The sequence below is a fragment of the Typopeltis vanoorti genome, chromosome 21 (assembly GCF_054136105.1).
Source record: "Typopeltis vanoorti isolate ZY-2024b chromosome 21, IOZ_Tvanoo_1.0, whole genome shotgun sequence".
Lineage (NCBI taxonomy): Eukaryota > Metazoa > Arthropoda > Arachnida > Uropygi > Thelyphonidae > Typopeltis > Typopeltis vanoorti.
In genome coordinates this window covers 73,271,161-73,298,348 of record NC_143569.1, presented here as the reverse complement: position 1 = coordinate 73,298,348, position 27,188 = coordinate 73,271,161, and the positions used below count along the sequence as shown (strand labels likewise).

The 27,188-nt window shown below is 35.0% G+C and overlaps 1 protein-coding gene across 2 annotated transcripts in view; it reads left to right on the top strand.

Moving 5' to 3' along the window:
* The window catches only part of Wdfy2 (WD repeat and FYVE domain containing 2), a 151,888-nt gene that overhangs the window by 31,791 nt on the left and 92,909 nt on the right, over positions 1-27,188 (top strand). For both annotated transcript variants that reach the window (XM_090410882.1, XM_090410883.1), the window contains 3 exons: positions 7,372-7,445; positions 14,677-14,731; positions 21,163-21,313. In XM_090410882.1, coding sequence (XP_090267008.1) covers positions 7,372-7,445; positions 14,677-14,731; positions 21,163-21,313 — 280 coding nt within the window. The remainder of the gene's footprint in view (positions 1-7,371; positions 7,446-14,676; positions 14,732-21,162; positions 21,314-27,188) is intronic.

Here is a 27,188-nt window from a genome sequence, read left to right as displayed (position 1 = left end):
GGGAGAATCGCAAAAGAGTGACTACAGTGTTCAAATTAGGAAACACAAGAATGAGTCGTATATATAGCATAAGTATACAATGAGTGGCCACTTTATTAGGAACAACATTTAATAAGTTAGACCCCACCATTTTGACTTAAGAATGGCCTGTATTCTTTTTCGGTTGATTCAATGTCTAAAATGTTCTTCTGGAATGTTTGTCCACACTGTCACAATGCATTGCCCAATTGTTTTAGATTGGTGTATGTTGCTTCTGTGAACTGTTTATTCCACCTCATCCTAGAGATGCTGCATTGGGTTGAGGACTGGGGACTGAATTGGCCATTGAAGTGAAGGAGACTTGCTGTTGTGTTCCTTAAACCATTTCAACATGCTACATGCTTTGTGGCATGGTGCAGCACCTTGCCAGAAGTACTCATTTGACAGTGGGTAAACTGCAGTCATGAATGGGCAAATGATCACATTTACCCATTCAGTGTCAGCAACAATGTTAAGATGGGCTGTGGCATTCAGGTGGTGTTCATTTGGTATCAGGGGACCTAACATGTGCCAAGAAAACATTCCGTACACCTTCAGCTTGAGCTGTTGTTACTTGGCAGGAAGTGTCCATGGCATCATGTTGTTGCCACCATATTCTGGTTCTGCCATCAGCGTGATACAGTACAAACTGGGACTTGTCAGACCACACAGCATTTTTTCAGTTGTTAGCTGTCCACTGTTGTGATCACATGCCCACTAAATCTGCATCTTCCTGTTCTTAGCTGATAGTATTGAGACCTTTGAATGGTTATCTGCTTTTGTAACCCTGTCTCATTTCACGATCCTAGCCATTCTTCTCTGACCTTGTGCATCAATGAGCTGCTTTTGTCCACATGTCTGCTGTTGGCTTGAAGTTGTCTGAGTATTCACTGCTCTTGGTACACCCTAAATACTGTTTGGGCATGATAACCACAGAAGAGTAGACATTTGTGAGATACCAGCACCAACATACCATGTTTAGTCGCTTAAGTCACACCTTTTATCCATTCTGATGCATCAAACACACACACACAAAATTGTCAGATGCATGTCTGTCTCAAACTGCAGCCATGTGATTCAACATCTTCAAAAGTGGTCTATTTTCCTAAATAGGGAGGTTTTTCTAATACAGTACCACTCAGTGTACATCCCCCATGTCTCAGTCACAGCTGAGTGAACAGAAGAAAGCACAAAACTCCAGGGATCCAAGTATAATTCTGTAATTCAAGGTCAAAAAATATTTTGAACATTTTACGGGAATTACTTCTCAAAACTTTGAGAAAGGGATGCAGTTCAGTTGATTAAGATTAGGGTGATGTGTGGTTTTGCAATTTTCAAAAAATATCAGGTCATCACAAAAGTAACGTCATTTTTTCTACTGTACTTGTTCAAAGGTTCCTCAGCTTGTCACCTTGCAAGAACATCATACATAAGTTATTGTTTAGATAACCCTTTATTACTATGGAGGTCACTGAAGAGCACAATCATGCTTTGAGTTCAAAAACAGCAACAATTCTGCTAAACACTAAAAATGTGCAAGAAGTGTATGGCAATAATGTTTTGAATATGTGAAAGTGCCAGCAATGGTTCCAAAAATTTCAACAAGGGGATTTTAGCCTGAAGGGTTCCTCTTGATCTGGGTTCCCTGTCTCTCGATAATGATATGCTGGAAGCTGCTATTGCAAGAAATGGCAATGCAACTGTTGAAGATTTAGCACAAAACTCTTGCAGATCTAGCACAAAATCAAGCAATCACAGCTGAATTATACCGTGAACAACTTGATCAAAAAAACTGAAAGAAAAGAGGTGTTCTCTGGTCAATCAAAAAGGTGTTTTTTTCACCATGATAACACACTCCCTCATAGTGCAAGAATTGCCTGTACTAAGATTGAGGAATTCGACTGGGAAAAGCTTTCACACTCTCCATATTCTCCTGATCTTGCATCTTCAGATTACCACTTATTTCGAAGTTTGCAACACTTCATTAATGAAAAACCATACAATACATTAGCAGTACTGAAATTGAGCCTATGTGACATCTTTGCCTCCAAACCTCCTGAATTCTATGGAAATGGCATTATGAAGCTTTTACAATGTTGGAAGAATGTTATTGATTCAAATGGAGAATATATAATGGATTAAATTAACAAGCAAGTTATCTTTTATATCCTTTCAAAACTGAATGCTAAAAATGCCATTTTTTTGGGATAACCTGATAATGATTATATTTAAGTTTGCTGCAACGTGAAATCTTGGTTTGATTCTAATGAACTTTATGCTTAGTGTCTGTGGTATGAGAATCCAAGAACATTAAGACTACATAAGATACCTCTGGCTTAGTCAGAGGGTTCCAACCTTGCTTCAACCCAGTTTTTTTATGTTGCTCCCATCCACAAAAGGTTATCTGCAAACCTATAGTACATTTTGTACTGTGGATTGGCTAAGGTTTTTTCTATATTGTCAGTTTTATATATATTTTTTTGTTTTTAATTTTATTTTTACATAGTCCAGAAACCCTGCCCAAGCCTGAAGTAGCTTGAAAAAGTTCCATGTTTGGTCTCTAGACTAAACATAGAAATTTTTCAAGTTACTTCATTCTTCCATTAAACAGGGCAGTGGTCTCACACTGGGTGATGAAATTCATCTCCCACCTGAAGACAGTCACAAACATTCAAGTGCCCACAGTGAGATTCAAACCCTCAGCCTGTTTGTTAAAGAGCAGGTACGCTAACCAGGCCATGCATCATCTTAAATTTTACTACATTAAATTGACAACATTATCCTTTGCCATCAATGGCAATTTACTTAAATCATCTTACAGTATATCTACCTCACCTTTATTAATTATTATCCTCCTGGGTTTTGCATCATGAGCAATCTAAATATTCTTCCCCATCCATCCCACACACATCTTTAATCATTTTCCATATCATTAATATACAAATTAAAGAGTTGTGGCTATAGTACAGAGACTTGGAGCACTCCTTATCATCCTGGTTCTAGTAGATTCCACTCTTCCATATGTTATTCTCTGTTATTTGTCTGTAAATGCCTTTGCAAAGTCCAGGAGTATCATGGTATACCCATTTCCCTTATCTAATTCTGCTAGCACATGATTATAAAATGTGAGTACAAAACCATGCTGCTTGCCACAGAGTATTGTATTCCTATTCATCCATTCCTGGATTTTACCTTCAACTTTTTCCCACACTTAACCACCACTTCTGAGATATTTCTTGGTCTGTAAATATGCTACTTCTGTCTTAGAACCATCTTTATTTAATGGAAGTATTTTTGCCCTCATTCCATTTGAACTTTGTCAGAACTGAGACTTTGATTAAACAAGTTCATCAGGGGACTGCCAATTCCCTTGCACATTCTTATCGCACACAGGCTGACATGCCATCGAGTCCCATTGCTCTATTCACATTGATTTGTCTGCATTGATTCTCACATTTGTTTGTCGCGCCAGCAACTACAGAATCTCCACCTGGGTGATACATCCTTGCAAAGTGATCACTTAGGAACTCAACTATTTCTTCTGTTTCTGTCACCTTCCTACTATCAACATTGATTAAAGTTATCTTTCCATAATCATTCTTCGTCTTACCCACTATATTGCAAAAAAAAAAAAAAAAAAAAATTATTTACCTGCTTAGCTAGTATTCTCTTATAATTTGATTTAGTATTTCTTACTATACTAGTTGCCCTTTGTAGTGCTCTTGAATATGCTGATCACCTTTTTCTTTATATTCCCTCCATGTTTACTTTTTTTACAGCTCCTGTTCCGTATCACTACTCATCCGCTTAATCCCCACTTGGTTTATCCTCCTGACATTGGATATGCAGTCTGACACTGTTTCTTTTAAACAATTCCTGACCACTTTCTATGCACTAATGGCATTCTTTCTTTGTATCTTCTCAATCCATGGTACTCCTCCAAGATGTCTCCTAATTCTTATAATCATCAGCTTTATAGCTCAACATAAACTCTTCCTTGACGGAGAATTTCACATCATTAGCAACTTCCCAGAACAAGACTGCATGATCACTATCCCCAATTGGAGGCAGAATGTCTATCTTGGTTATGGATATATCTTCTATTACCAGATCCAGCACTCTCAAACCTCTAGTCTCTTCCATGACATGCTGTTTCAGGTAATTATCCCTTAGCAACTGTATAAATTCCATTTTCATCTTGCTATGCTCCCTTTCCTCCCTACAATCTATATCTCCATAGTTGAAGTCCCCATAATAATTTCTCGGTCTGCACTCATTGTGCTAATCTACCATGCACAGCATCCAGATCATCCTGTGGACTGTCTAGTCTATAGCAGCAACCATCAATATATTTTGTTCTCTTGGCCTCTATCTTGCACCAGATAGCCTCACATGAAACCATCTCCCTCAAACTTAAAATCCTCCTTAACTTCTGTTTTTGTTGGTTGAAGTTCTTCAGCTATTATTAGCAATACCCCTCTCTTTGTCCTGTGCTGTCTATCCTCCCTGAAAATGCAGTACATACCCTTACATTTCAGGGATACTGTATTATTTCCTTGAATAATACCCGTGTATTATTTTCTGTCAACCAGATTTCACCAATGCCAATAATTTTTGGACAAGTCAAGCTGAAACCTCCTCTCCTTTAGTTTTGGTACTTCTGATTCAGTATCCCTTTGGGTCCACAGTTGCCCTTGCATAATGTCATTACCAATCCATTCAGATCTAAAACCAGTGAAACTGCATTCAACATTACATAATCATTTCTGCACATACGTTTGTCCCAGAGGTGGCTAAACCCATACTTGAGTGTAGCTACCTCACTCTAGTTCTTCTAGTTTCTCTAATTTTGCACTTCCAACTTCTCACTGAACAACACTCTAAACATCTGTCTCCAGAACCATTCAAATATAGTCCATCAGGTTCACTCTATACATCTAAATAGTGCACCATTTCTCCTGTAATATCTTTTCATTGACTTATTAGCAATCATGATCCTTCTCAATTCTGTTCTGTCGTACTGAGACTCGGTCTTTACTTTCTCACACTTCTTTACCCATGGTTAAAGCAAACTTTGTAATTTGCCTTGCTTTCCATTTATTGCCCATTTAGTTTAAAGAAGAATTAACATGAGAAGCATGACATTTTTAGCTTTCAAAATCCAGAATGAAATTGATGGGACTTGCTCCAAGTTTCAGTTGTTCCATTATATAAGCACCATTGTAAAGAATATACACAAAAAATTTTATAATCATATTACAGACTTCAGATTATTTAGGGTGTTGCATTTCTGTCCATTCAGCGAGAGCGATCACCAGTGACTTAGAATATCAAGACTTCTGTGAAAAAAGTATCTGTCTTAAACTACAAGCCTGTTGATTATGAAAAGCTTAAGAGATAGCTTGGAGCTGTAGTTTGGAATGAGGAGTTAAGTAGAAATTCAATAAATATTGCATGGGTACTGATTAAGAGCTGTTTAACAGCATCATTGCGTGAAAGTATTCTGAAGGTAAAAAGCTGAATAAGGTAGGTGTCAGTTGGATCTATGAAGGCATATAGCATGAAATCTGGAAGAAGGAAGCACTGTAGAAGCAACACAAAATAATTAATGGTAATAATCAGTTGCATGAAAAGTATAAAGAGTAGACTGGGAAGATGACTTGGTTGGTAAGGATGGCAGAAATTAGTAAATCAAGCCAAGAAAAATCCTAGAGAGTTCTTTTGATATGTGACAAGTAGAAGAAAGAAAGAACAATAGTGGTAACATGTTAATGAACGAAAATGGTACATTTGTTAACTATTGCAGAGTCAAGGTATTCAGTAAGCCATTCGTCCTCAACATTGGATCAGATCTGTCTTCTGATCTACATGTGGGTTTGAATGAGTGTGGTAAGAATATTTGTTGAATGTCTTTTGGTGGTAGATGATTTTGATAGTGTAAAATCACTGTCCTGTTTATTTGACCTGAGGGAGGTGGTATGAAAAAAGTGCCATATTTATTTTCTAGAGAAGGTTTACTTGGTTATGTCTAATCCTACCCATGACACTGTGCTATAGGTTAACAACCTTTCATGGTTGAAATTATCATAGAATGCTCACACACACACAGTCTCTCTCTCTCTCACCCCCTCTACTTACAATGGAGTTCCATTCTGAGAGTCCAGTCATAAGTCAGAAATCATATATTAAATAACATTTTTCACTTTCATTCCTAATTCAATGGTCTTTCTTTTCCATGCCACTAGAACAATATCAATATTTTGCTTGATGGCCATTTTCACAAAGTAATAACCAGTAAAAAAAATCGCAAACGAAGTTATCATACAGTGGATGGAGGCGGTCATCATTAGACTTTATGAACACGTGTCGAAAGTTGAAAATAATACAAGTATGCAACAAATCATCTCGTGCTGTATTTGACCCTTTGGTGGGCATGCCACAAATAGTCCATGTACTTCTATCAAATCCAGAACTATATATCCACTGCCACAATTACAGTCAGTCATGTCTAGCAGACCATATCTTGCATACCCCGTCCAGAATCAAATGGGAGGGGGGGGGGAACTACTATAATTCATAATAAGTACAAATATGAAAGACATAAGACATTCTTGGAAATCAGCAGCAGATCATAAAAATCATCCTAACATCATTAAATATAGCCTTGTGAAACTCCAAGATATGGGAAACTAACTTTTTAAATGTTTTATCCAAGCCAAGACCCCACAATTCAAATATTATTTCTTGAATGTTGACCGAGGTGTCATTAAACTTTTGTTTAATTCATTCCTAGTGCTGTTTTTGTTCTATTAAACCATAAAATGAAACACAGAGAGCATCCAGCCTTCTATCCATAGTGTAGCCTCAACAGTCCTACACATACTACTGTACTCTCTCTCCCTCTAACCAGGCATGATATGGTAGAGTAACTGACAGCAGGATTATCTGTTACTGGTTGGATAGCTTTTTGATCCACTACCATCAAGCTATGTGCTGTCTATGGCTGTCCTACAGAACTGCTTTACTGTTGTACCTTCAAATGGAGATGGTTTTGGTGTCCACAGTGTCTGGCATTCCCTTAAAGAGTTACCCACATTTCACATAAGAGAGAGTGAGAGGGAAAACAAACTGTGAAGTCCTTTACTGTGGAGGCCAACCAGGATTGCTAGCTTGGTTAGCAGAGATTCCTAGCTAACAAGGTATTGGATGATGTGCTGCTCTCTGATGCATGCCAGCCATCCTCTTATCTATTTTGCTATATTTTCCCAGTTTAGAGAATTTTGCTGTCTCATTTACTTCTCATGAACTTCATTATTACTAAAATATTAAGATTTGCATTTATCTATTTTATAGCACCTGCTACAGCTATGGAATATAATTCAGAAACCAAAAAGCTGTTTGTAGGAATGGAAAATGGATCTATATCAGTATGTATATATCCTGTTTTACTACATACCATTTTTCTTAACAACATATTAGTAATGCAAGTATAATGTAATAGCCCTAAAACTCTTATAAAGCACTTGAATATATCAACCATTTCTCCTGACTGCAGATTTTGTTGTAGATATGTAGCATACAGTCAGCTCTAGAAAACAGCTATTGTTTTGAGCATGTATACAAAAGATAGATTCTTTGTAGCAGAGAATCAAAAACATATTTGGACAGTTTTTACAATTTTTTTTTTTTATTATAATCTTTTCCACAAAAGGTTGAAAACCTACAGCATATAAACCTTGTTAGTAGGGATAAGGTTTAGATAATCCAGGATAATCCCGCTGTCAATAACAAACATGGCTTTTTTTTTTTTACAACTTCATTCTATTAAGTAAAGCAGGTGATGCTATACCCTACTGGGCAATGAAAATTTATCTGTCACCTAAAGTTTACAACCATTCATGTGAGATTTGAAAGCTTACTGATTGCACAGAAAAAATGCCATTTGCTTGGTCACCCATCACCAACATTTAATGATGCTTGAAGAAAGTATTGATTTTAAAAATTGTCAGTATTGGTATCATCTGCTGAATGTTTACTTCTCATATTCATAAGAAAAACAGATTGCCATGATTTTTCTGTCGTCTTCTTTTCTCTTCCTTCCCATCCTGATCTTGACTGATCTGTATGGAAAGGGGATAAAGAGATGACATTGTTCTGAATGAAGACATTTTGAAAAGTAACTGCTTCACTTTATTTATGCGATAAGATTTTTTAAAGTTCATCAGTACAATATTTCCTTAACTAAATTAGTGGCAAAACTATGCAAACTATAAACCATTTGGTTTCAAACCTTTACAAATTTTATTAATATTTTATTAATGTTTAAGCAACTGCATGTGCATTATACAAGATGATACATGAAATGTTTTGTAATAAGAAAAAATCTATTTCATTTTCAAACTTAAACTAAAATGTTTGTACACATTATTGTATCTCTGAAGTTTTTTATAAAAAGTACATTCAGAATTGTTGCTATTCTTTCTGCAATCAGCCTTTATTCTTATCACATTTCAGACATTCTTGCACCTTCAGATGCTTATTTTAGTCATTATTAGAAAAACCTTTAGAAATTATTAGAAATTTCCCTACACTAAAAGTGTAGGGAAAAGTTTAAACTGTTTTCTTAGCAGTCTTTGAATTGCACTTCTGTTTATTGCAAGTACTGCTTGATAACAATGTTATGTGATATCACTTTCTCATTGTTTCAGTATTTTTCTAGTGTATGGCTTGTTGTTAAATAACAATTCTGCCAGTTTGACTTCTTTTCTGTTTATAGTTCTTATATTTTATGTGGATGTGCCTATCTTGAATTCTGCTGATGTTTTTGTTCCTGTAGCTGAATTTTCATTGTTCACCCTGGTTTCCACAAAAATGGCAGTTTCCTTTTTTTAACTGTGTGATTCCCTAGCTAGCATGAAATTTCATCATGTTGTGCCACCATGTTTGTTTCTTTAATCCAATATAGAGTACAATTTGGTTAGCTAATTCCTAAATTGCAAGCACATCCTTGTTTGTTCAACATTCACTGGATACCTCCCTCAGGGTATATCACATGAAGGTGGTGATTGGACATTAGGCCAGAAGCTATAATCAGTTCTCTGCTTAAGTTATTTGGTGGTGTCTTTCCAGTTATCTAGTTTTGATTCTTGAATGACCTCATATCACATTTTACCATGATTGATCATCATCATTATTACTTGGAAATTAGGCCTAAGATGCATTATTGAAAATTCATTATATTTAGTAGACTGTAATTTCATTAGTATTACTGTCTACACTCACACTAGTTATCTATTTTATTATTATTATTATTTTGTATTTTTTGTATCTTACTGTAAATTCAATTTTTATTTTATTTTTTATTATAGAAATTGTTTAAATTGTATTTAACTGAATTGTTGCATTTATAAGTACTTGTGTGATAGATAACTTTCATTGCCTAGTGTGAGATCATCACTGTTTATTTGAAATTCTTAGGTAGCTTGAAGAAAGTACTCTGTGTGATCTTCTTTCATGGTATTTTATTCAAGAAATCAACAGTAAATAGTGTAAATTTTTTGTGATATTTCAATACTCATTCTGAAACAGACACTGATTTGGAAGTGGCTTAGCCTGATCCCCTTCAACCCTATTTTAGGAAATATGCCCAAGAAGATATTGGCATTCAGTTTTGTAACTGTAGCCTCTTTAATTTAGTTTCATACCAAGCCTTATGAGGTCTGTTTAGATCATCACTCACATCCCTTCCCCTCTCCAAAGAACTTTTAATCATTTACTTTAATTGGACAGACACCTAATGTCCATTAGGTGTCTGTTCAATTTTTTTTCTTATGTCTCCCATTGTTTTTTGCATTTATACTTTTCATGTTATCATTTTATGTGTTTTAATGTATAGTGCCTGACAGTCCTTTGTGTTCTGTTCAGTTAATTTCCTATTATTTTCTTCCCATTTGTTTTCTCCCCATTATCACTCTTCAGTAGAAGATTGTTGTCTTGGCTGTAAAGTATCGGGTATTTATGTCTTTTTTTTTTCCTTTTTCCCAAGTATCAGTCAGTGTTCACTGTAAAGGTGTGGTGGTTAAAATTCAATGTTATCGTGTGTTGGTTTACCCTGGCTTACTCCCCCCCCCCCACACACTCAGTTTTAACCATGTCTTTACAGAAGCTAAATCAAATTCAAAACATGAATTTGATTTAGCTTCTGTCAATGCAGATTGAAAACAGAGATAAATGTTTTTTTTAATTGAAATAGTACAGTACCAAATATGAAATTATTGTGTAAGGCAAATAAAATCTAGTTTCATCCTTTAATTTATTTTCTAGTTTTAGTACAAAACGCAAACAGTTTTATGCAATACTTCCTTCCATCACATTATTTTTCCAAACAGATGTATTTTGTGATGCTATTTGTGAGGAAATGCTTATCTTGAAACACAGCACTATGACAGCTTTAGTAACATAACTATATACTCTATATTGTGCACAATATCATTTAAAAAGAAGTTAAACTACCATTGGTTTATATGCAAATTAACTATTCTTTAGAGGACCTCTTTCAGATGTAGAGCTTTTTTATTTTTTGCTTAGGTTTTTTAAGTAAGTAAAAAAGTAAATGGTACTAGACAAGAAAATTTTCTCATTTTAATCATTTATCCAAATGTGTGCGAACAAAGGTTTCCATATGAAATATCCTCACAACTAACCTTCTTGTATATAGAGACTGTTGACTTCACATCAGTTGCCTTAGCATCTAGATTAAATGACAACATGGATATCCATGTTATCATTTGATCTTCAATATCATGTCAAAGCCAAAGTGTTGGTGTAAAATATTAAAAATATTTGACTCCAACAGATGATAAATTGTATAAACAGAGGAAAAAAAAGCAGAAAGATGGAAATTAATTGGACATGTATTGGTAACGAATAGAGGAGAGATTCCACTGGTAGCTTTGAACATTGATCCCAGAAGGGAAATGTCAAAGAGGAAAGCTTAAATGAACTTGGAAAAAAATAAATAATGTTGGCTATTCACATACTAGTCGAATTAGTTGCAAAAGATTTGACTGGAGAAGATGCAGCTCAGCCTTATATGTGCTATGAGACACAAGATAGGTGGGTTATTTGTACAAGATCATTCTTAGAGGTCAAGAGAAGCAACAATTCGAATAATTTTTGGTGAAAGAAGGTGCCAATAACTGCTAACTTGCACATCTCAGATGATGCACTGCCATAAATGCAGGCATTTGCATAGCATACATATCATCCAAAAAAACAACCATGAGATAATGAGCAGTTTCCCTCTCTGTGTCCAATTGCAATTGAATGTTAACAAAGTTAAGAGGCTTGTTCTGGATAACTACTGCATTTCTCTGTAAAATCTTATAAAATATATATATATATATATATCAGTACTGCAGAGGCAGTTGTTTCTCAATATCTTTGGTAAAAATAAGGCCCAAAGATGCTGATGGTCTATTAGAAAGCATGGTGAACTGAAGATTAGAGAAAGAGGAGATATTTTTGCTTCTGGACTATGTTGGATCATTTTTGATCCTCAGATTATTAAAATAAGTTTGACTACCAGATTCTGTTGGAGATGTGTGCTTTCCAGTGACTGAACATGCCTTATATGCTATGCTTCTACTATCCCTCCCATGTAGATGTGATAAGTGCATACATGTAGGAAGAAAAGTACCTTGAAAGTAATGGCTAATATGAAACAGGTAAAAGCACTTCAGTGACCTAGAATGATCAAAATCCACTCAGATTTGAACACTCCTCATATATGATCATCGTCATCATCACGAACCATGGGCACACTTCCCATTGGTGTCCAATGCCTCCTTCACTATCTTCTTCCACCTTTCTTTGTTCAGTGCACAGTGTCGTAGTTTCTGTAACCGCATTTTCCACACCAGTCCTTTATGTTGTCTATCCGTTCTCTGTATGGTCTACCTCTTCTGTTTACGCTATCCATAATACCAAACATGAATGTCTTTATCTTCCAATCCTCACTCATTTTGTAGATATGTCCAAATAATTGTAGCATCTGTTGTATAATTTTCTGCATTAAATTCTCCTTTGGTTGTATCACAAATGAAGAGCTCTATCTTCTGATAGAGCTCTTCATTTGTGATTTTCTGTACCCATCCTATTCTTAGCATCTTCCTGTAACAAGTTCTTTCAAATGACAAAAATTCTTTTTCTTGATTCCTTATTTATTACCCACGTTTCAGATCCATACAGTACACCGCTGAAGATGCATGTTTCCAGTATTCTTAGTTTTATTTGCAGGCCGATCACTTTACTTTTCTAGATGTTATCCATGGCCTTTAGATTTGTTCTTCCCTTTGCAATCCTGATCTTTATTTCTTTTTTACAGTCAGTCATATGTCATTTTACTTCCCAAATATGTGAATTATCTACATTTTCTATATCAGTTCCATCCACTTGTATCTTTCTAGTGACTGAACACGAATGTCTTCATCTTCCAATAAAGACATTAATGTTCTTCTCACCAAATACCATTATCTTTGTTTTTTCCAAGTTCATAATAAGTCCAAATCTCTTCCCTTCCTCATTTAACAATTTCAATGTTTTTTTGTAGTTCTCTTTTGTCTTCTTCAATAATAACAATGTCATCTGCAAATCTCAGATTGTTAATTCTCATCCTATGTACTGATATTCCTTTTGCATCTTCCTTCATTTTGTCCATTGCTCTTTCTAAATGTATGATGAAAATCCTTGGTGATATTGGGTCTCCCTGTCTAGTACCTCTGCTTGTTCTAAACTATTTTCCCAAATCCTCAGCTATTCTAACTACTGCCATTGCATTCTTATAAACATCTTTTAATATGGCTATTAGTTTTCTGTCAATCCCATAGGATTCTAGCACTGCTAATGTCACTTTCTGGTTGATGCTGTCAAATGCCTTGAAAATCAACAAAGCAAGTATATATGTTTTTGTTTTTTCTCCTACCTTTCTCTGCTATTAACAACATTGTCAAAATCTGTTGAATTGTACTTCTATATTTCCTAAATCCTGTTTGCTTGTCTGCAAGGTATGCTTCCAATTGTGTTCTCAATCTTCGTCAATATCATCATCATCACTTTACCAAGGTGACTTGTCAAAGCAATTGTTGTATAATTTTTACATTGTAGCTTATTTCCTTTCTTGTATAATGGCACTAATATCAATTTCACCCATTCATCTGGCATTTTCCCTTCTTTCCATACCATATTACATAGTTGGTGCATTTCTGTAACCATACTTTCACCACCATATTTAATCATTTCTCCAGTGATGTTATCATTACCAGGACTCTTATTGTATTTTAGCCATTATTGCTTTTTCTGCCTCTCTGCTTTAAATGTCCATATTATATTCATTACCTGGTTGTGATATGTGCTTCAATTCTTCAACAGTTTCCCAACTTCATCTAATTCTAGTTTTCTTCATATGCTTACTATAGTATCTTGTCCACTGCTGTACAATTTTATCTCCATTCATCAATACTTTGCCTTTTTCATCTTTAATTTCAGTGTTTCCTATCTAATCCACTTCTTCTTCTTGATTTTCTCTTCCTCTGGTACTGTTTCTTCAGCTGCATCTTCTATTGCCTTCATTACTCCTTTCACTCTTAGATTTGAAATTTTTTTCTTTTTCCACACTTTTTAGTTTCTCCTCTAACACTGTTCTATAACTCTTCCTATTTCTGCTTCACTTATTGTTGCTGTATCTCTTTGTTTCTGATGATGGGGTTTATATTTTCTTTTTAATTTCAACTTGATGTTTGCAATCACTAAACTATGATCCAAATATATATCTGCTCCTTGAAAAATTCGACACTGCTGTATACTGACGTTATCCATCTTCTTTTAATCGTAATCATGTCGATCATGTTCTTGGTTTTTCCCATCACTTGATTGTCACGTCCATTTTCTACACTCCTTTTGCTGAAATCTTGTGTTATAGATCATCATCTCATGGTCCACAGCAAATTCTAACATTTTTCACCTCGTTCGTTTCTTTCTCAAAAACCATATTTTTCCATGACGCTTTCCCAACCATTTTCTGTTCCAATTTTGGCATTCAGTCTCTTTCAATAATTAGTATATCTTTTTTTTTGGTATTGTCTCTGTGAGATCTTTGTAAAATAATATAATAATATATAATAAAAAAAATAATAATATCGTCATCTGTGCTGTCAGATATGGGTGCATATATCTGGACTGTCGATATGTTAAATGGTTTTGCTTGCAATCTTGCTATGATTTGTTCATTGACTGGTTTGTAGCCTAACAGTTCCTTTCTAGCTCTTTTATTAAGAACGAAACCAACTTCTGCTTCGTGTTTGGTGTCATGTCCTGACCATCCATTTCTTTGCATCCATTTCTCTCTCCTGATGATGTCCATCATATATGATACTATTAATTATTTTGTTAAGATATCAAAATTTGAATGATTTATTAAAGTATTTATTCCCAAGCTCTAACACATGCATGAATACATTTACTCATTTCCAACAGAATCTTTAGTCATCATAGTATTCCATATTAAATATATGAATTGATTAGATATTTGCATTAGAGAAGATGAATTATTGTCATTTCATTGCCTTATATATATAATATTTTTGCTATTAATTTTTGCAGGAATTTGTTTTAGCTGATGATTATAATAGGATGTCTCATCTAAGAAACTATTTAGGTAAATTTTAAGCAATTTCAAGTATATTTAATATGTCCTAGGAATGTTTTTCCCCCATTATTAATTTAAACATTTTTCTGATATAACATGTTCTACTGAGTGCTTAAGTTTCAAAGGAGGAGACCTCTACGTTGATTTATAAGCAAAGACCCATCCAGGACATACTTAATGTTCAGTCTTCACCTTCTTGATACTGAACAAATGAGGATTGACTGGCGGTTTGAATTTAGTTAACCAATTGTATTCTTATTGGCTTAAAATAGTATAACATGGTACAACATAGTAGAATTTCTTGCTGGCTGGGGCATCACCTAATTAAACAAACCCCCTGTTGTTTTTGTCAGGGAAAGGCAAACAGTGAAGTCAATTACTAGACAAATTCCAACTCAACATCAGCAGAGTTCAAGATTGGTTCCATCAACAGAAAAGAAATGGAATTAGTAGAAGAATTGGATGAGTACCAGATCTACATCATAGGTGTTACTCAAGTGAAGAAGACAATATGTTAGATCTTTCTAAGCAGCAAATATATCATTTATGTTCAGGCAGTAATGATCAAGGAAAAGGAGTAGCTATAGTGTTCAACACTAAATGCAAGAATAATCTTCTTGAATGACAGGCAATACCACGTAGTGATGTGAGCAAATATCAATATGGAAAACTGACAAGACATTTGTAGCTGTGGTCACACAGAAAGTTCCTCCAATATTCTGAAAGAAGTGAATGAATTTTTCAAGGCATTAGACAATGCAGCTGACAAAAAAGAAAAGTTGATCCCATTGGAGATCTAAACAGAAGAGTAGAAAGTGACTACCAGACATAGAAATGTTTTGGGAAAGTTTGGAGAAAAGAGCAATGCTAATAATAATGGACATTAATTAGTTATTACTGACATCATGAGAATGCTGAGAAAAATGTAAGAAAGTGAAGCACTGTGTAAAACTAGCTAAACAGAAGTCATGTTAAGACTTTGGTAAGAACCCAGAAAATAAATTCACAAAGGTGGGAAAATATTTTGGAGGTTACTGAAAAGCTTAGAAATGAAGGAGAGAACTGTAAAAGGAATCAGATGATAAAGGAGACATGAAAACTGAAGATAGCTATTCTAGATTTCTCAAGTAATTATTTTGGAAGATTGCTAAATAAAACAAGCAGTAACAATACAGTGATAGAAAATATTTTGAGAGGAGTGCAATAAGGATGTTCATATTAATACTTATGGTACAAAAAAGCTATCAGAAACCTGAAATATGAAAAGGGAAACTGGATTAGGCCATAATCTGCCTGAAATGCTGAAACATACTAAGTTACAGTGGCTGCACAGCATAATTCAGAAGACTTGGTCAGAAAGCTGATTTCCAGATGATTGAGGATAGCTCTAAATGTACCCATCTGTAAAAAAGGAAATAAAGCTGAATGTGAGAATTAGAGAAATTTCCTCACTGAGGGTTCCAGTTAAGATTTATGCAAGCATGCTTGAGAAAGGCCAAGGCAAATTGTTCATGGGAACTTAGAGAAGAGCAAGCTTAGTTTAGGGTGTGTCAGGATTATATTTTCAGTTTATGACAAATAGTTGAAAAATCATAAGAATATAATAAGGATTTCTATTTGAATTTTGTAGATCTGGAAAAGGTATATGACAAGGTGCCAAGAGAAAAGCTGTTCAGGAACACTACAATTATATGATGTAAATAAGGACCTCCTGTTGAGCATGCTTGATTAATTGCTGATTTACAATTATATTGGGTTGTAAATCAGCAGTTAGAATTGAAGGAGCTACGAGAAGATGTGATATTAAATTTAGGTGTGAGATAAGGACACATTATCTCTACTCTTATTCATCATCTATATGAATCGCATTATCAAGGAAAGTTGCATTAACCTGATATTAAAATTGCAGATGTTAATCTTGGCTGGTTACTTTATGCAGATGATATTATTCTCCTATATATATCCACTAAAAGTATGCAGAATTCTCTAACTAAATTAAATAACTATGAAATAAGTTTGGCAGGAAAATTAGCAATAAAAAGACAGACACTAAAAATAGGCAGAAATGTTGACCAATCAACTGATTCTTGAATGAAGAACCTATAGATCAAGTAAAACATTTCAGCTATTTAAAAACAATTTTTAGTGAAGATGACAAATATGGAAATAGCAGGATTAGCAAAGCTAGTATGGTAAGAAGTCAACTTAATAAATTTATATGGAATAAGAGAGAAATTAGTCAAACACTAAACTAGCAGTATACAAGTCAGTCTTCAAAACAATTTTAACCTCGTGGATTTGAGAATTTGGTTAGAAATATGACACTATAAAAAAACTGGAGGCCACAAATAGGAGCTCTGAGACAGTTTAGGAGAATGAACAGATGGCATCAGTAGTAATATCATATGAAACACTGAGGTTATTAAGAAAAAAAAAGTTGACATTGTTAGCATTCAGGAATGTGTTAGCAGAGCTAATCTTGGGTAAATATAAGATCTGATAACATTGGGGTTTTGATGAATAACAGATTAAGTTGAATGAAAATTGCCACTAGGAAATTGTTAATATAACATTTTCATGAAGTGCTCATAATATCCTACTGCATTCATAAGATAGCAAATGTTTATTTTTCAACCTGAACCCACAACTCTCAACATTGTCAATTTCTGTGTTTTTGCTGTATTCTTTTGTCATAGAAAAATAAATCTTCTGATGCTTTTTATTCTTCAAAAGAGTAGGCAGAACTCTTAGCCATAACTAAATTTGGAAATCAAAAGGACCGTCGGTCTCAATGACTTTTGAAGTACTGGGATGAGATTACAGCAGACACTAACAATTCCTGTCATCTTATGATCCTAAACTCCAACACTCATATGTGAAATAGTTCTTAGCCAGATTTTCTGAGATGCAAGGTTAAAAACCCAAGTTTCTGTAAACTGGAGAAATTCCTACTTACATGCATCATATCAGTTAAGTCAGAAAACAGCTCGGTGGGGGGAGGATACAAAAAGTCCTTTAGGGGACTATAATTGAACTTGTAATAATGGTTTAGGATATTGGTGCAAGAAACATTGCATAAGCTACACAGGCACTGCTTTTATCATATTAAAACATTGAAGAAGAGTAAAGAATTGAAGAATTTTCATTCAAAAACCAGTATTTAAAACTTATTTGATTTACATATTATTATTATTATTATGTGACACCTCCAAGGAGTCAACAAGAGAGGGAACCGTACTCTCTGTTTCCAAAATTACGCAGAACTACTACCATCCACCAACTACGCAGAACTACTACCATCATCATCATCATCTACACACAACACCATTTACTGCTCACCACCATCACTGCTAGTATTTTTTGTCAGAAAATTGTGTGTGTGTGTGTTCTGAATGCCGATTTGCCTGTATGTGGGATTGAAAACCCAAGTTTCCAGGAGAAAAATCTTGCTAATCTAGAGGACTGCCTTCATTTCATTCTTTTTATTTGTGTTGAATTTCAGAATTGAGCAAAACTTATTTTCAGACACAATTTTGAATTGAATATTAACTGTACATCTAAAAAACATGCCTGAGAGGTTTTTTTTTTTAAAACAGCATTCAATATAAATGCATATAAAAGTCTGACTGTAATGATGTATTGATGTATGAAGTCTAGTAATGCATGACCTCAAAAACTTGTAAATTATGAAGCTAAAAGATAAACAGGATGCACTACACAAACAACTTAGAATGACTGACAATGAAGCAAACTGGAGCATGGTACATTATCTGACCAAAAGTATCCAGACATCCCTTTGTAGTAGTGGATATAACTATATACATCACAGCCATGGTTCATATAGGTATAAAAGGAAGCAGACAAACATTATCAGTAGTATGGGGGCCATACTGAAGATTTCAGTGTGGCACTATTATAGATGCAACCTTTGCAACTGCTCAGTTCAGGAAATTTCCACCTTGCTGCAGCTATCCCAATCAACTGTAAGTGATGTTATTGTGAATTGGAAATGCCTGGGATACAACAGCACAATCTCAACCTTGGTAGGCTACATAGAATCAAAGAGTGGGACTATCAAGTGCTGAAGTGCATTGCAAAAAAATTGCCTGTCCTCATTTGAAACAATGCCTCTGTAAACAATTCCAGTACCATGACTGCTTGTCAGGAGCTGAAGAGCATGTCTTTCCACTGCCAAGCAGCCATACACAAGCTTCATATCGGCAAGGGTAAACACCAAGTGTCAGATGGAATAGTTTAAAGCTCACTGCCATTGGACTCTAGAACAGCAGTGGAAATGTATTCTCATCATCAAATTCCTGATATCCCCAAGAGGTGTACAGGATATTATGATGATACTACCTGAAAAACTTACATCATTACTAACTTCCTATCAACAATTTTACGATTCGTTTGGGTGGTCTGCCAAACCCAAAAGAGTCTGGGTTTGGCGGACCACCAGGAACACACTATCTACCTGAGTGTATTGTGCCAACTGTGAATTTTGGAGGAGGCATCATGGCTTGGGTTCAATCTCCAACCCTAGTTCCAGTGACAGGGAATCCTAATACTGGCCTATAATTACATTCTAGGCATTTCTGTTCTTCTAACTTTTTGGCATCAGTTCTGTGAAGGCCCCTTTCCTGTATCAAATGACAATGTGCCCATTCACAAAGCAAGGTCTGTGCAGGAGTGGTTTAATGAGATAGATGTTGAAGAACTTGACTGGCCAACACAAGCCCTGACTCAACCCTATCAAGCACTTGTGGGATGAATCGAAATGCCAATTGTAAGCAGGCTGAATTGCCTGACACCAGTGACTGACCTCACTAATGCTCTTCTGGAAGAATGGAAAGGAATTAGTTAGTAGTTGGAAGGGGTTCAATCGTTCGATGCTGTTGGCGCACACTCCCTCGATGAGTCTTTGGACTCCCTGGAGGTGTCACATAATAATAATTACTGCTGCAATGTACCAAAATCTAATAGAAAGCCTTCCCAGAAGATTGAAGGCTGTTACACAGTGAGTGGACCAACTCCATATTAATGCCTTTCATGTTAGAGTGAGAGTTGGGAAATGCAGGCATCCAAATATTTTTGAACAGATAGTATAATTTCAGAATCTGAAAGCTGCCATCAACAGGGCAAGAAACTTAATATGAAATTAAACTACATTCTTCCCAAAAATTTTATGGGAAACATAAGATTTCAAGATTTTAACTTCTCGTCCTGAGAAGGTTAAAAAAAAGAAAAATTCATGTTATAGAGGAACTCATATTTTAGCAAAGTTCCTTCAGATATATGTGATTCACGAAAGAGACTTGACTAATTTTGAAGGAAGTTTGCTAAAATGAGAATTCTTCTTTAGCACTAATGGATGAATGATAGTTATGCATCCTCTGAGTGGATACAACCTGAATTAGATTCTCATATTCTCATAATTCAAAGGTGAAAGTTTTTTTTATTCTAGTCTTATATAGATGTGTTTGCTTTAGTAGGCGTTCAGTATAACAAACACAATTATAACAGACTTGATGAATATGAAAAACTGCTCAAGTCCTGACCAAAGTTTCATAGGTAAAAAAGAAAATCAATGTAACAAACTGATTGCCTTCTGAGTTTGCTGTAGTGAGATTCAACTGCTAGAGGACATATGCTCAGTGAAGTCAGACAAGAACATCAGGACATTATATGTATAATGGTCCATAATATTGGCTTGAATACATGCTATGAGAGTCCAAGGAATTGAGTTTCAAGTTGTGCATTTGTCTGAATTAGGAGAATTGAGTATTGGAAACTTCATCTGGAGAGAGAGTGTGTGTGTGTGTGGAGGAATGAATGATATCAGTAACTTGGATTAAGAGTTGTAAACAGAAACCTCATCTGGAAAGGTGCTTGAAGATTATTTATAGACCAGTGTCCTCCAATCCCTTGTGTACGTATATATATAATCAACTAATATTTAATTAAAATAATTAACTAATGCTTAATTAAAATTTTTGAATTTTCCAATCTTAAAGTGATTTAATTTTAGATATTCAACTTTAACTCAAAACACTGAACCTTTTATCAAATCCTTTTCTTCCCCACTTTAGAATCAGAAATACCAATTAACTTCAATCCCCCCTCCCCTCCTCTCTTATTTCATTATGAACCATGAGATCAGGCAGTTGAATTCACAATAATTGTAATTGGAAGATAAAACAGAAAAATTGAAAGATAAAATATTTTCAAATTATATTATTCTCTTAATGATATTTTTCTCTATAGATGGAACAAAAATATAAATTAGCTCTGTCATTCTTGTAATTTATCTGACAGAAAAATAATTATGCATATAACTTAAGTTTAGATTATATGGAAACGTACTAGCAAGAAGCTAAGTTAAATCATTCATAAAATATTAAATGCAGTTTTTCAGTTTTGTTCATTTATGTTTTTTCTAGCACACCAAGGTCGTGTTTCAGAAGTATTTTTTTCCTTGCTAACAGAATGGGTTCTTAGTGTGGGCCGTGATAAATACTTTCAGTGGCATTGTTCTGTAACTGGTCAAAGACTTGGAGGTTTTCAGTGTAATGCTTGGTGCACAGCTTTGCAGTATCCTTTGGTAATTAATAGTAAAATGAAATTTGTTTATTAATGTTTTTTGATTTAACAGAGATGTTAGAAATACTCACAAATACTGATACTAAATGATTTTTTAAAATTCTATCTACGTAGCAGAAATGTTTATAAAAGCAGTCTTAAGATAAACTTAATTTTCCCCTTTTAATCTACAGGTTCTTTACTAGGTGACCATTTGGAGTTCAGGATTAAGTTTTCAAACATCTTGAAAGTTTTTTATATTATATGTTAAATTATATTTTGAATTATATGTTAAAGATACGAAGAAATTATATACTTGATTTTAATCCTTTACCCAAGGAAGCAAAACAATGTTTTGTGCTTGAAATATATTTGCATCTGAGCTACTTGTATATAGATGCTAATGACTTCACATCACTTACCTTAGTGTGTATGCCATAATGCAAAGCACACACACCCTTCCAGGCATGTAAAATGCTATGCATAATGAGAAGGGCCACTACCCAGACCGGTCTTGACCTTTATTTGAGGTCTCATCACTGGGAGCTAAACCCAGTACAGATACCAAGGTTGAAGTAATGCAGAAGTCATATATGTCTCATATACAAGTAGCCAAAAGATCGTCATCATCAAATTCCTGTATATACCCTCAAGGGGTGTACATGAAAAATTTACATCATTCGTAACTTCCTATCTACAATTTTCCACCAAATCAGTCTGTTAAATGTCAAGACTCCAATATTATCAGGTCTTATATTTCTGTCTTCTAAGGCACTTTTTACTGTATCACTTCACCTATATCTTGGTCTTCCTCTGAGTCTTTTTCCCCAACCTGGCAGAGAACACTTGTTTTGATAATCTTTCTTCTCCCATTCTGCTTAAGTGACCATACCATCTGAGATTAGCTCTGCTAATGCATTCCTGGATGCTGACAATATCAAGTTCTTTCCTAATATCCTCATTTTTAATATGATATTGCTATTGATGTCATCTGTTCATGCCTCTAATCTTTCCAGGACTCTCGTATCTGCGGTCTCTAGTCTTTGGTCAAGTGTTTTACTTCTAACCCATCTCTCAGATCCATAAGTTAGAAGTGAAACACTTTTTGTGTTGAAAATTAATTACTACAAAAAAAATCCTCCGCACCTTCAATCATCTTGAGTGGTATCATAAATCTGTACATCAGTTGTAAGATGTTTTAGAATGAATCCAGGCTAGCTGTTAAAACTTAGTTTAGCTTTATTAATTTCTATATCAGTTTTACCAATAAGAATCCTTGTCAGTTGTGTTTCACATAAAGATAATTAGTCTCTGTTTATACAATTCTTAGTTAAAGTAATACCCATTTTTTTAAACTTTGAATGATGTTCAAAAATAGATGTTATTTCACTTCAATGTGACAACTAGATGTTCACATATTTACTAATGATGAAGTAAATAAAATTGTTCATAGAAAAATTTTAAATTATTAAAAACACATGGTCAGTACACTTACCTTGCTTTTTAAAAGGAATTTTACAACTCTTCCTTCCATTTTCTATGTCTTCATTACTCTCTTCCATTTCCCTCCTCTTTTCTTTCATATGTTCATCAGATCTTCTTATCATATCTAAATATGTTACATTGTATACTCTCAATCATGCTGCATAGCAATCTGACAGCCAGATCATCAACATGATGAAATCAAGCTTCCCATTAACATCATGATTTTTATATCACTGCAGTACATGTATACAAGTATTTTGATTTCTAGTGATGTCATAAAGTAATCACACTTTTGTCAGTATTGGCACCCTTACTTTATAACCTGTACACATATGACTTGCCTGCTACCATCTCACGCAAGTTCTGTTATGCTGATGACACTGTAATTGCCATTCGACACAAAAACATGAGTCAGGCTGAAGACGTACTTACAAAAGATCTGAAAACTATAGGTGAATATTATAAAAAATGGAGGCTCCAGCTCAATCCAGACAAAACGGAAGTATCAAGCTTTCACCTTAATAATCACATGGCAGATGTCACTTTACATATCTTCTTTGAAGGATGTTTACTACGACACAATAAGTTCCCAAAGTACTTGGGCATTACCCTGGACCACACGCTCTCTTACAAGCAACACCTAACAAATGTTTCTGCTAAGTTAAGAACCCGTAACAACATAATACAAAAACTAATAGGCACGACATGGGGAGCAACAGCCGATAATCTGCGGATTACTGCTCTTGGTCTAGTTTTCTCTGTTGCCGAATATTGCTCACCAGTGTGGCTAAATAGCACACACGTTAAACTTGTTGATAGCCAACTAAATAATACAATGAGACTGATTTCTGGCACAATTAAATCAATGCCCACACACTGGCTTCCAGCTCTTAGTAACATTGTTCCACCGAATCTGCGCAGGGCTAAGGCTCTCTTACAGGAGTATAAGAAAATCTTGGAGAACACAGCCCTACCAATACATTTAGATCTCCCAGACTTAAGTTTACAACGACTGAGATCAAGACATCCACCACTACAATTAGCCCAACTACTACTACATTCTAACTTTGACTTGAAGCAAAAGTGGCAAAAACAGTGGGAGAGCCATACAGATGACATTACAAAATTTTCTCTCAATGAATTACAAGAAAGTTTTGATGCTTGCTCACACCTCACACGAAAATCCTGGACTCAGCTTAATAGAATACGAACTGGTCATGGTGTATGTGTGGACATGCTTTTTAAATGGGGTAAACGACCATCCCTGCATTGTGATTGTGGAGCTCAGAGACAAACTGTGAACCATATTGTGACTCAGTGTTATCTCAGAGCATATTCAGGAGACAAATTGGACTTTTTAAGTGCTACACCCGAAGCTATGAACTATCTGACCAATATGGATGTAACCTTTTAATTTTATTGGTTTTTAAAATGACTTTTGACTTTTAATTTTATATGTTATTAAAGTGTATTGTACTGCATGTTTTGATATTCATGCCATACGAATAAATAAATAAATAACTTCACTGATTATTCTTCAAATAGTGAACCTAAAAATCTTTTTATGATGCAACAAAGTATTGTAGTTGCATTTTCTTTATAATAGAATCTTATTCTGACAAAGCAGCTTAAAATGATAGAAAATTTTTTCACATGGTTACAAACTAAATTGTACTTGATAAAAAAAAAAATATATATATATATATATATATATATATATATATATTCTTCTTTCATCCTTTATCCAAGTGTAAGAAAACAAAGTTTGTGTACAAAGTATCTTCATGGCTGTGTTTCTTCTGTATAGATGCTCTTGACTTCGTATCAGTTACCTCAGTATCCCATAATGCAAAGCACACTTCCTCATGTATATTACTATGCATTATAGGAAGGGTCATTATCCAGACCGGATTCAACCTTTGAGATCTAATTTCATTGTAATGCATAGCAATATACATGTCCTAAGGGAAGTGTGCTTTGCATTATGGGATACTAAGACAGTTGATGTGAAGTCAATAAATTCTATATTGTTATTATTCAGGTGCCTCCACTGATTTTGGAAGACATACTGCAGGAGACCCAGACTAATCTTTAGGCACACAATACATACCTATCACATCTCTCCTTAAACTCATTCACTATCAGGGTACTCACATCTACTTCTGGAAATCGATTCCACTCATTTGCCACTTTCAAGCAAAAAATCTAGTCTGCTCACCCTTACTAACCATACTCTTACACATCTTCCAGGGATGACCCCCAATCCCCCAAGTTCTTTGTTATATGGGTATTGAAAAATTTCTGTGTCTGTGTCACAAGACATTTAAAATGTACTAAACTGCCTGTACTAAACTTTGCAACTCACATACCTCTAACCTATCCTCAGGGAGCATATTCCACAGATCTGTCATCAGCTTGGTCTCATCTATGCATTCTCTCCACCACCATCACCTAATCTCCCAAGAAACTCAGGTGACCAAACCTGTGCACAGTAGTCAAAATGCAGCCTAATCATAGCCTTATAAAGAGGGATAATTACCTCTCTATCTTTACTTGTTAGTGTGCTTTTTCAACATCCGTGTAATCCCTCGAGCTACTTTGCCAATTCTGTAGTGCCCTTTGGACTTCAACTCTCTCAACCAAACTCCAAGTCCCTCTCATCTTCTGCAATTCAGCACATCAGCGCAATACAAGTATGTAATCTTTTCATTCCAAAATGCATACCTTGCATTTTTCAACACTAAATTAACAATTATTTTCCTATTTCCACAATGCCAATATATTTAAATCATCCTGCAGTATATTTACATCACCTTTATCAACTATTGGCCTCCTCAGTTTTGCATTATCAGTAAAACTAAATATCCCCTCCCCTTTTAAATCATTAATATAGATATTAAAGAGTAACGGCCTTACTGCAGAATCTTGAGACACTCCACTAGCCACCTTCATTCTCCTAGATTCCACTCTACCATACTACTCTCTAGCATTTGTCTGTCAGCTACCCTTTATCCTTGCCATCAGCTTAATATCCAGTTCCATTTGTTCCAACTTCAATAACAGTTTTCCATGAGGTGATATACCATCTCAAAAATCAGCAATAACATGGCGTACCCATTTCTCTTATCTAATTCTGCTGCTGCTGCTCTATTATAAAATGTGAGTAAATTACTAAGGACCTGTGTTTTACCAAGCTATGCTTTCTGCTGCAGAATACCATGTTCTATCCACTCATTCCTGGATTTTACTTTTAACTAACTTTTCCAAATCATGTTAGATGCTTAATGGAGTAAAACAGCACTGAGAAAGGATTAAAATATTATTTAATTCTTCCAATATTTCGTTCTGTCACTGAGGCATCGTCAGGGAGTGTACAATACGAGACTGGATGAAAGACTAGAGTCCTAACTATGTGGCCCTTTTTCCAACTAATTCTGAGCCATATCTAAAGCATGGTCCACAAGGCCAAATTGAAGATTGTCATTGAAGATAACCATGACTGTAGATGTATTTTTTGTGTTCTTCTATATAGATGTTGGCTGATCTTTCTGTATGTCCATAGTAGGCCAACTTGCAGGAACGGGTCACTTTATATACTCCAGGCACAGAGAGAAGAGGAAGCTGATCGTTAGTAGAACGTATAAGGGTAGCAAACTTTCAGTGGAGCTTGAAAGCTCTGCAGAGATTATTTCTTAGATTTTGGCTAGTTTTTTCTGAATTGCCTTGGACATAGGTGATGATGATAGTATTACTAAAATCTTTCTGAAGATAGATTTGTGGTCAAGGATTTGTGGAAGAATTGATAAAATTTTTTGATACTGTTGGAACTGTAGCCATTAGATAAGGTGTAGTGTATATGATTAAGTTCTGCTGAAAGAGAGGACTCATTGGAACAAAGATTATAGACTATGGGTTAGTATTTTAATGACACTGTATTATTGAAAGGAGAGAGTGATGGGAAAGTTTGTGAATATATCTACCCTTATACGTTCTACTAAAGATCAGCTTCTCCTCCCTCTGTGCCCTGTTTCTGCAAATTGGCCTACTATTGATGGAAGAACACAAAAAAAAAAAAAAAAATCGTTATGGTCAACCAGAACTTGCAGACCATGCTTTAGATATGGCTCATAGAATTAATTGGAAAAAGACTATTATGCTGCATTGCAGTAAATTTAGAAGAGAAAGACTATTTTTAGAATCTGCAGCTGCTCTCAGAAATCAGCCTATTTAAATAAATAGGGTTGCATTAAACTTTCCAAAATATGGGAAGCACCAATACTTTGAAATCTCAATTTATGTACTAGGCAACCAACTGGTGCCAACAGAGGGTGTCCCCACTTAGTTAGGACTCTAGCCTTTCATTCCCATGTTTCTCTTAGTTTTCTGTTGCATTTTTGTGTGT